Source organism: Epinephelus fuscoguttatus, linkage group LG6 (assembly GCF_011397635.1).
Source record: "Epinephelus fuscoguttatus linkage group LG6, E.fuscoguttatus.final_Chr_v1".
NCBI classification, from domain to species: Eukaryota; Metazoa; Chordata; class Actinopteri; order Perciformes; family Serranidae; genus Epinephelus; species Epinephelus fuscoguttatus.
This window is the reverse complement of record NC_064757.1, coordinates 2,380,387-2,392,426: the sequence shown is the minus strand read 5'-3', so window position 1 is coordinate 2,392,426 and position 12,040 is coordinate 2,380,387. Positions and strand designations below refer to the sequence as shown.

Sequence of the window (12,040 nt, the reverse complement as noted above, 5' to 3'; positions counted from 1 at the left end):
GGCCTTGTACCGCACCCTTTCAAAGTCCCACCAGCGGTACCTGTGCCTCTTTTGGCAAATGGCTGATATAGCTACCAACAATGGATGGCTGCTGTATCGCCGAGATGCCAAAAGCATCGGTGTACAAAAGCACAAAAAGCTCAAGGAATTCAGGCTGGAGGTTGCAGATGCCCTGATTTGCAGTGGAAAGAAGAAGGGAAGGCCTTCCAAGGGAGGGGAGGAGAATGTGCACAGTCCCACCAGATGCATCCAAAGACCAACAACCCCAAGACCCATGGTTGATGTCCGGTATGATCAAGTGGATCACTTCCCAGCTTTCACTGACAAGGGAAGGTGGAGGCTTTGCCCAGAAGGACAGACAACAATCTACTGTACAAAATGTGGTGTTTGTCTGTGCATCGTCACCGAGAAAAATCCACACAACTGCTTCCAAGTTTTCTACAACAAATGAAATATAGAGAGGAAATGAGGGGCATTGTTTATGGGGTTCCCACCGTTAAAAACCTGGACCCCTAAAACTTTCTCCACTGTTCAGTTATGTATGCATCATTTGAGAAAATGAAATTGCTATGTTGTTTTGTTTTTATATAAGCTTCAATGCACAAAAAGTTCAATATGTTCATAATGAAATGTTTTGTTTTTGTGTCACTTTTTTATGAGACTGTTTTGTTATGAGATTGCTAAGCTGGACTGGTAAAAATGAATAAAATCAACTTTAAAAGTACTACGTGTAATGTAAATGACCAAGGAAAACAACAATGTATCATTTATCTTCATCCAGTTGAACATTAATATGTTTATCATTTGGGCTCTGTTTACACCTTAATAGGGCAACATATCCTGGGAGATACAACTCAAAAAATCCAAAATATTCAATATACATATATATATATATATATATATATATATATATGTATATATATATATATATATATGTATGTATGTATGTATGTATGTATGTATATACAGTACAGGCCAAAAGTTTGGACACACCTTCTCATTCAATGCGTTTTCTTTATTTTCATGACTATTTACATTGTAGATTCTCACTGAAGGCATCAAAACTATGAATGAACACATGTGGAGTAAAATGAGCACTTCACAATATGAAGAAACCCAGTACATCATTACAAACTATATCTTCATCAACATTATATGCAAGATAGTGCAAGCTTAGAAACTGTCCAAAAAGTTAGAAGTATAGGATAAAAATATTCACATGATCAGGATATTCGTAAGTATGTAAAGTTATGTTTTCTATAAACAGGCAGGAGTGGAAAATAAGTTGAAATAAATAATTTAATGTTATCACTCATCTCTTTAGGCCCCAAGAAGAATATTACCACATTCAATATATATATATATATATAAATATATATACAGTACAGGCCAAAAGTTTGGACACACCTTCTCATTCAATGCGTTTTCTTTATTTTCATGACTATTTACATTGTAGATTCTCACTGAAGGCATCAAAACTATGAATGAACACATGTGGAGTTATGTACTTAACAAAAAAAGGTGAAATAACTGAAAACATGTTTTATATTCTAGTTTCATCAAAATAGCCACCCTTTGCTCTGATTACTGCTTTGCACACTCTTGGCATTCTCTCCATGAGCTTCAAGAGGTAGTCACCTGAAATGGTTTCCACTTCACAGGTGTGCCTTATCAGGGTTAATTAGTGGAATTTCTTGCTTTATCAATGGGGTTGGGACCATCAGTTGTGTTGTGCAGAAGTCAGGTTAATACACAGCCGACAGCCCTATTGGACAACTGTTAAAATTCATATTATGGCAAGAACCAATCAGCTAACTAAAGAAAAACGAGTGGCCATCATTACTTTAAGAAATGAAGGTCAGTCAGTCCGGAAAATTGCAAAAACTTTAAATGTGTCCCCAAGTGGAGTCGCAAAAACCATCAAGCGCTACAATGAAACTGGCACACATGAGGACCGACCCAGGAAAGGAAGACCAAGAGTCACCTCTGCTTCTGAGGATAAGTTCATCCGAGTCACCAGCCTCAGAAATCGCAAGTTAACAGCAGCTCAGATCAGAGACCAGATGAATGCCACACAGAGTTCTAGCAGCAGACCCATCTCTAGAACAACTGTTGAGAGGAGACTGTGCGAATCAGGCCTTCATGGTCAAATAGCTGCTAGGAAACCACTGCTAAGGAGAGGCAACAAGCAGAAGAGATTTGTTTGGGCCAAGAAACACAAGGAATGGACATTAGACCAGTGGAAATCTGTGCTTTGGTCTGATGAGTCCAAATTTGAGATCTTTGGTTCCAACCGCCGTGTCTTTGTGAGTCGCAGAAAAGGTGATCGGATGGATTCCACATGCCTGGTTCCCACTGTGAAGCATGGAGGAGGAGGTGTGATGGTGTGGGGGTGTTTTGCTGGTGACACTGTTGGGGATTTATTCAAAATTGAAGGCACACTGAACCAGCATGGCTACCACAGCATCCTGCAGCGACATGCCATCCCATCCGGTTTGCGTTAAGTTGGACGATCATTTATTTTTCAACAGGACAATGACCCCAAACACACCTCCAGGCTGTGTAAGGGCTATTTGACCAAGAAGGAGAGTGATGGAGTGCTGCGGCAGATGACCTGGCCTCCACAGTCACCGGACCTGAACCCAATCCAGATGGTTTGGGGTGAGCTGGACCGCAGAGTGAAGGCAAAGGGGCCAACAAGTGCTAAACACCTCTGGGAACTCCTTCAAGACTGTTGGAAAACCATTTAAGGTGACTACCTCTTGAAGCTCATGGAGAGAATGCCAAGAGTGTGCAAAGCAGTAATCAGAGCAAAGGGTGGCTATTTTGAAGAAACTAGAATATAAAACATGTTTTCAGTTATTTCACCTTTTTTTGTTAAGTACATAACTCCACATGTGTTCATTCATAGTTTTGATGCCTTCAGTGAGAATCTACAATGTAAATAGTCATGAAAATAAAGAAAACGCATTGAATGAGAAGGTGTGTCCAAACTTTTGGCCTGTACTGTATATATATTTATATATATATATATATATATATATATTGAATGTGGTAATATTCTTCTTGGGGCCTAAAGAGATGAGTGATAACATTAAATTATTTTTTGCAACTTATTTTCCACTCCTGCCTGTTTATAGAAAACATAACTTTACATACTTACGAATATCCTGATCATGTGAATATTTTATCCTATACTTCTAACTTTTTGGACAGTTTCTAAGCTTGCACTATCTTGCATATAATGTTGATGAAGATATAGTTTGTAATGATGTACTGGGTTTCTTCATATTGTGAAGTGCTCATTTTACTTTGAAAATATTTATCATCTCAAGATTTGAAATGTCCTTCAAGCATAATGGACTTTTTTTTCTAATTCTTGAAGCTCAAATTGATAAAAATGAAGAACAGGCTTTTAAAAGCTTTTGCTTCTGCCTGGGACTTTTCAGTCACTACTTAATACTGTTAGACTGTTGACTTTGTTCATATTGCTCATACATATTGTATTATGTGTCATGGCTCAATAAAACCACTACTACTACTATAAACTAACTCCTCTAAGTTCATTAATATTTTCATCTTCAATAAACGGTTGGATAGGTTATTATATATCTATTTGAATTCAGTGTCTGGTGATATTCTCTATTTGTCCTCCTGTCAGATGTCATGGAAATTGTTTATCCAAAACCTGATACACAGTCTCTTTTTCCTCTGTGCCATAGAGCTCCACTGTCGTCCAAAGAGTATGAAAAACACAGCAATGAGCCACACTGTTGCATTGGTTGACATCACGTACCATATAGTTTTTCGACTCATCTCACATAGACTGTCCTCATACTCCACATCCTCAGAGCACCAAGTTTGTACTCATCCAATTCATCCAGTTACAGGAAAGTAGTCCCCAATAAAGGCATTACGTCCTCCCGTAATGGTGTAACTGAGTAAAGTGCGGCGACCAGGGGCCGTATTCATAAAGCTTCCTAGTGCTAAGAGTTGCTCCTAGTGACGAAATTCCAAGAAAATTCTTAGAATTGTGACGTTTTCTTAGAATTTTCCCTTAAAGTTAAGACTAGGTCTGCAAAGATAAAAGTTATTCACTGCAGGGCAGGCTACCTGAGCACGGTGAGAAATGATGCAATAAAAGTGGAGTAAATTACATCTTTTCCAGTCAACTTTGCATGCCGCTGTTTCAGGGCACTTGGATTACAACGGACAAACCGTTCTGGTGTTTTTGAAATGCAATAGCGGAGTTTTATTACATTTTCAAAATGTGGGTTCCATGCACTTCAAGTAGCTGGCTAGCTGTTATCCTCCGATACCCTGAACGAGTTTTGTAGATTAAAAAACTACACTGGACGGCATGAGGGTCAGTAAGTACTGTCTCTATTTTCAATGTAAAGTGGCCAATTCCTTTAAGAGTTTCTTAAGTAGAGGATAAAATGGTGGACACACAAAGAGGTCGGAGAAACGGTCTCTAAACACAAAATGACAGTGAGTAAATTAAATGCTACAGATGAGACTGTGCAGTGAGAATATTTGTGGTCAATCTCATTTGGGATATGCACACATTTCCCACCTAAGGAAAAAATGCGATAATGCCAGAAATAAAATGATCACAATACTAAGATATTTGAAAAACTGGAAAAATGCAACAGTGCAGCAGTGATGACTTGTCTGTCTCAACCTTCCATCAGCAGAGTGATCACACTAACAATGTCAGCACTGTCAAACTTATATTGTGATGCAGTTCATTTCATGTCCACTGGATGTCCACATCTTGCAGGCCCACAAAAGGGCATGTCTGTGACAACCAGTCACATCTGTTTAAAGAAAGCATCACACCCTGATACAGGGTCAACCACACCCCCTCAATAAGATAAAAGTTTCTGTCCCTTCCTTGCCCAGAATTTCTCTTAGAACTTTCCTAGATCACTCCTAAGCTAAGACTCCTTACTAAAAGTTTTTAGTCTAAGTTAGGAGGTCTCTTACTGTACGTTCAAACCAACAGTGACCAGAGCTTCCAAAACGGCGGAAGCAATTCGTTTTCAATGAGAGCACAGCGTCTTGGGCGACGGGGGTGACCTGGTCATCAGCCGCGCGTTTTGGGCGACCAAAGCGACTGGAGCGGTCCGGAGGGGGGTTAAAACAAGTTCAACTTTATGGTAATGAGCTCTGACACGGCTCGACAACAACCAATCTGAATGCTGACGTGCTTTGATGAAGCGGCTCTCAGAGAACAAGCCATGTAACTTTGGTTCCTACAGCACACTTGTTCCAACAATGGATATCAAGAAGTTTATTACTTGCATTCGCACACACAGTCCTTTTATAATGTGTCACTGTTCGGTTACAGATACCAAAATAAAAAGAATGAGGCTTGGGACCGCGTCGCGGAGGTAGTTGATTGGTCTGGTGAGTTTTAAAGTGTGTAATGATAGTAATAGAGGAGAGAAATGCAGGCTAATGTTGCGACGTAACACGCAAGTCTTCCTTTTTTTTAAAAGATATTTTTTTGGCCATTTTGCCTTTAATGGACAGGGCAGGTAAGTGTGAAAGGGAGAGAGAGAGGGGGATGACATGCAGCAAAGGGCCACAGGCTGGATTTGAACCCAGGCTGCTGCAGCAACAGCCTTGTACATGGGGCACCTGCTCTACCACTAAGCCACTGACGCCCCAGCGGGCAAGTCTTCCTTGCTTGGTTGGAATAGGATGACATACGTTTTCTGTTTTCATTGACCAAACATAACTTTCTGTAGGCCAACTATAAGCTTTTTGACTGGACAACAGCAAGCAGCAACTACGCTGCTTTTAAGCCAGTGGTCTGCTTTGCGGCTCCTTTAAATTGACAAGCACGATCGAACATTCAACAATTCACGTGATGAGTGACTGGAGCGACCAAAGCTGCCACAAATATTTTTGACAGTTGTGCTTCTTGAGGCGTCTGCTAGAGACCTCTTTGGAAGCTTCTGGTTTGAACATACAGGTAGAATACTCTCAGAATGTTTGTGAACTGTGAACTGTTTCCTTAAACAACACTCAGTAGGTGCTTGGGAACTGAGGACACTAGTTGTTGAAGTTTTGAAAGTGAAATTCTTCCCCGTTCTTGTATGATTTCCGACTTCAGTTGCTCGACAGTCCGGGGTCGACTCGACATTGCTGTATTTTCACTATGATGCCATGCTGTTGTAACACGTAAATGGACCTACCTACATTTGTATAGCACCTTTCTAGTCATCCAACCACTCAAAGTGCTTTTTACACTACACGTCACATTTACCCATTCACACACATTCATACACTGGTGGCCGAGGCTACCAAGGATTCAAGGATTTAAGGATTCAAGGAAGTTTATTGTCATTACCAGAACATGTTGGTACATGAAGGCAACGAAAATTGTATTCAGGTCCCGGTGAGGGACACAAAGATAAAAGAAACAGTAAAACACTAGAGTAGAGAAAAAAACTAAGGCACTAAAAATAACATTGCAATAGATATCAGTAAATAAAAACTTAAATGAATGAATGAATTAACGATTTTTTTTATTTCGAACATGTGCAAAAAACAATAAAACAAATAAACGAAACAAACAAAATTAAATTAAAAACATGCAAAAATGATCTTAAAGCACCATAAGCAATAAACCTAAACAATGTGTTATATGTCCGAAAAGGAGTAGGAAGAAGTTTACACTTGTTAACTCCTCCCTCTTGTATACATAATCATAAGTCACATGTACTACCCAATACAACACCAATATAAACAATACAAACACTAATTTATATACATCCCAATGACAAATGTCAATGTCAACACAAATAAGTGTGTAGAGGTAGTGTGAGGATGTAGCACCATAATTGCACATGCCCATTAAGTGCATAGTTGAAAGAAAATAAATTTAAAACATAAATAAAACAAAGAAAAATGTAAACAAAATGTAAAAAAGGACCACCAGTATTTAAAACCAGCAGCAATAAAAGTTCAAGAGTTGAACAGTCTCACAGCTTCTGGAAAGAAGCTGTTTTTCAGCCGGGTGGCTACTTGGCATACAAGTAGCCACCTGCTACTCAGTTTTTGAACACACTCACACACCGATGGAAGCATCAGGGATACTTTGAAATGCAGACTGGAGGAGCCAGGGATCAAAGCGGTGATCTTCCGATTGGTGGACAACCCACTCTACCTCCAATCCACAGTCATCCCATGTGCGGAATGCGTCTCATTGTCTTGTTGGAATAAGCAGGGACATTCTTGAAAAAGACATTGTCTGGATGGCAGCATATGTTGTTCCTGTATGTACCTTTCAGCCTTCATGGTGCCTTCATGGATGTGAGGTCACCCATGATGCCATGGGCACTAACACACCTCCATACCATCACAGATGCGAGCTTTGAACTTTGAGCTGGTAACAACCTGGATGGTCCTTTTGCTCTTTAGCCCGGAGGACATGACATCCTTGATTTCCAAACACAATTTAAAATGTAACAGCACACTTTTCCACTTTGTGACAGTCCATCTCAAATGAGCTCAGATTCAGAGACCTCAGCCATGTTTCTCATGTTGATTTGTGGCTTTCACTTTGCATGGTAGAGTCTTAACTTGCATTTGTAGATGCAGTGATGAACTGTGTTTACTGACAGTGGTTTTCCAAAGTGTTCCTGAACCCATGTAGTAATATCCTTTATACAGTCATGGTGGTTTTTAATGCAGTGCTGCCTGAGGGGTCAAAGGTCACGACCATTACATACTAGTTTTTTCTCCAGATGCTCTGAATCTTTTGATGATTTATAGATTGTAGGTTGTGAAATTCACAATCTACAATTGTTCATTGAGATACGTTTCCAAAATGTTTGACTGTTTGTCCACACAGTTTTTCACCAAGTGACCATCCTTGCTTGTGAGCAACTGAGCCATTTGAGGATGCCCCTTCATACCAAGTCATGATATTTTAATCTGTTGCCAGTTAACCTGTTAACCTTTGAAATGTTCCAAACTGGTGTTTTATGAGCATTTCTGTTGCTCCTGTTCCACCTTGTCTGGGATGTGTTGCAGGTGTGAAATTCAGAATTCAGAGTGTATTTTGAAAAAAACAATAAAGTTCATTTTAGTTCAGTTTAAACATTAAATATCTTATCTTTGGACTGTATTCAATTAAACAAAGGTCAAAACAGATTTGTAAATCATTGCGTTTTGTTTTTATTTACGTTTTACACAGCATCCCAACTTTTTTGGAATTGGAGTTGTACATAAAGCAACCTGTTACCTTAATAATTCCATATTTATTTGCACTGTGCTCCTTTTACTGTATTACTGTTTGTAGTCATCAAGTGTTGTTCAGCTTTTTTCTGCATTGTTTTTTTTTTTTTTAATGATTATGTTTTTGGGCTTTTTGGGCTTTATTGGACAAGACAGTGTGAAGTGGGGAGAGAGAGAGAGTGGGGGGTATAACATGCAGCAAAGGGTTGCAAGCTGGAGTTGAACTTGTGACCACTGCAGTGAGGCATCACATCTATACATGGGGCGCCAGCACTATCCACTAAGCTCCCAATGCTCCTGCTGTCCTTGTTTTAACTGTACATCTGTTTTTCTGTATGCACATGCCGAGAGCACAAAAAACATAAAAACGCACTCCATGTATGTGTACACATGTACTTAATCATTAAAGCTGATTCTGATATCCTTCTGATTCAGTTTTTGTTTCTACGTATTTGTGTGTTTAGGCCAATGATGCCTCAGGGAACACGTGGAACTGGCTATACTTCATCCCCCTCATAATCATCGGTTCCTTCTTCATGCTCAACTTGGTGCTAGGTGTGCTGTCAGGGTAAGTACAGACTGTGAGGGAAACCTGAGTGAAGCATTTCAAGAGATGTTCTTTACATTTTTCTTAGATTTACCCGACTCTTAACCAGACCTGTTTGATCACGTGATGGCTGCATTTGCTTGAGATAATACAAAATGAAAATCCATTGCATTTGTGCAGCTTTTAACCTTCTAAACCCTAAGCCTATTTTATAGGCCTCTGCTCGAAAATTGCATATCCATAATGAAATGAATATATCTCTGCAACCACAAGGTCTATTTGAATACTTTTGGTGTCATGGTAAAGGGAACACGTGTGGGATTTGTTAAGATGTGTAAATATCAGTATATGTGTTATATGTGAAGAGTAAATAAAGATGGCACACAGCACAAATGAAATATTTTGAGGTTCGCCTAAAAAAAAAAAAAGCATTTTCAGGATGAGTATCCCTTTGGAATGATGCAGCTGCAGCTCTAAACCTCTATCAAATCATAGTACAATATGTGAACATTAACTCTGCAAAGGTTGATTCTGATAAAGTGAAGCAGAACAATATTAGAGAGGTTTTAGTACAGAAAATTCAGGCGAACTCTCCAAAATTGCACCATGTTTTGTCATGTACAATCCTATATCTTTCATTTTTTGTTTCTGTAAATCCCTACTGATGTTTAGGATATACACATACAACTGTCCGTTTCATTTTTTTCCTCTATTTCCCACTCCAAACTGACCAATACACACCTACCACATTTGAACCTGAGTTTCTATTCTGAGCTTTGGAGGCCCGTATCTACGCGACGGCTTGGCCAATTTGAGCAATTGGCACCTTTTACACAATGCAGATCATTTACATATATACTCATAAATTGACTTTTATAAAATACTTTTGGAATCATACTTGCTCTGTTTGATGTTGCATAAGAGAAAATTAATCTGCCAACTAAAATGTCAAGAACTCCAAAATCCTTCAAACTTTACTATTAATGTGGTAATTGGTTCAGGTTATGAATTTAATTATTAATCTGAGTTCCAAATTGATAGTTTAGTGTCAAAATAACCCCGTGGAGGAATCCACAAGAAAAGCACCGGAGCACTCAGATCACTTGTGATGAATTTATTAATGACGTTTCGACGCCAACTGCGTCTTCATCAGAGTCAAACAGTACAGGTACCAGGTAAGAAGGTTAAATATCCTCCAAGTCACATAGAGACTCTTCTCATTGGTTTACAGAGAGTGGGAGGTAACCAAACAATTAACCAATAGTACTGTGACAGCACTCACACAGCTATTCAATACCAGAATACACCACCAGTGCAGTAAAACAATCCCATTGAAATATATACAATATTTACAGGAAGCAAGAGAGGTTAAGCTCCTCATTCAGTCCATGTGGTTCAACTGTTTTGAGGGTGTATATCCACAAAGCCTCTCTTTTGAGCAGTTTTTTTTACCATGTCTCCCCCTCTCTGGGATGGGGAGATTTTCTCAATACACCAACATCGCAGTGTTGCTGCAGAACCATGGTTTGCCTTTTCATAATGTCTTGCAGTGGCATAGTCCATATTCTGATTTCGGATGGCAGCTTTATGTTCGGCAATACGGAACTTTGAGGGGCGTTTTGTCTGAACCACATAAACCAATCCGCATGGACATTTCAATATGTAAGTTACATGTGTGGTACTACAGTTTATAAATGAATTGATGTTGTATTTTTTTACCTGAGTGTGGATGACAGAATTGTTTGCTGTCAGATGAGTTAGAGCAGTGAGAGCAGTGGCCACACCTGTAGAAGCCAGTAGGTGGAGCAGGCAACCAGGTAGATCTCTGAGGTGCGCCCATGACCCCTAACAAGATAAACATGTTGGGAACATAAATTAGGCGTCACACCGAGGCACCAATTATGTTGGGAACAACAATATTAGGCCTCACCAAGGGGACACCATTAATGTTGTAAATTGGCTATCGGAAAAAATTAATAATTGTAATATTCCCTAGGATTCTCAAGATGTGAATGTTTAATTTGGAGGGCTGCAACCATAGAATCTATCTCGTCAGCAGTAGAAGAAAACTCCTCTGTCATTGCTTGACGGGGCTTTGTGTAGTTATTTCTAACACTGGGACACTGGCACGGAAAAAACTTGTGGACAGCTTTGTAAGAGCTGGTCTTCCACAAAAGTTTAATCTTCTCCCTTTTGGTTGCATGTGGTAGGTCAACTAGACAGTTGTCTACTGCAGGTCTCGGGGGTTGGAAAGCTGCACGAGTGAAACTGTCAAACATCTGTGTTTGAGAGGGACAGGGCCGCCCCTCCCTAAACGCAGAACACGCGCTGTGCGTAGGGACTCATCTTCCATGGGGAGCCACATTTTGCGCGAGGGGACGCATTTGCACATATGCGCAATGGATGCGCACATGCGCTACCGTGAGGCGCGCATAGAATCAGTTCGAGGAAGGAGAGAAGAGACCTGACCGCCCATGCGTTGCTGCAATGATTGACAGCACTGGACATCTTAACAATAAGAGGGGTGCGCTGGCAGGCACTTGCAGAGCTGCAGCAGGTGAAGAGTTGTTGACATGTTGTCCAAAAGAGCCTCAGGAGTGTGTGCAGGGACGGGAGGGCGGGCGGGCTCCACGGAGGGGGAGATCCAAGCCTCGTGGGTATATGCGGGCGGGAGGTCGGATGATCCCAGAGAGGGGAGAGGGAGAAATATAGCTAAATAAGATGAAAATAGAAAAGAATGCCTCTGTATTTTATTTCTGTTTTCAGTGTTTAATTAAGGTGGGAGAGGCGGAGGGCTGAGGGAGATCGGATGCCTCCAGAGAGGGGAGAGGGAGAAATATAACAAAATAAGATTAAATAGGAAAAACCTGTCTCCCTCTTTTTTTTTTTATTTTCAGTGTTTAATCAAGGGTGGGGGATTGAGGTGGTGGAAGTTACTTTCTTTTGATGAGTAATTGATGGCTATTTGTGACTCAGATTTGTTTATTTATTTATTTCAGTTTGAAGTTATTTTTATTTAATATTTATTTATTTATTTCAGGTTGAATTTTTTATTTTATTTGACTCATAAAGCCAAACTACTGTATCTACAGTACATTTGTTATTGCCAGTAAAGGTTGTCAAGTTAAATGGCAAGTTGTTGTATGGTCATTTTGTACCTATGATACATTTGGGATGGGGGCCTCCAAATAAAATTTTGCTTAGGGCCCCAATTTGGTCAGGGGCAGCCCTGGAGAGGGA

The 12,040-nt window shown here is 40.0% G+C and overlaps 1 protein-coding gene across 1 annotated transcript in view; it reads left to right on the top strand.

Moving 5' to 3' along the window:
* LOC125890225 (voltage-dependent N-type calcium channel subunit alpha-1B-like) overlaps positions 1-12,040 on the top strand; it is a 657,655-nt gene that overhangs the window by 286,982 nt on the left and 358,633 nt on the right. Inside the window, exon 8 of the mRNA XM_049578752.1 lies at positions 8,718-8,821. Within this exon, the coding sequence (XP_049434709.1) occupies positions 8,718-8,821 (104 nt within the window). The remainder of the gene's footprint in view (positions 1-8,717; positions 8,822-12,040) is intronic.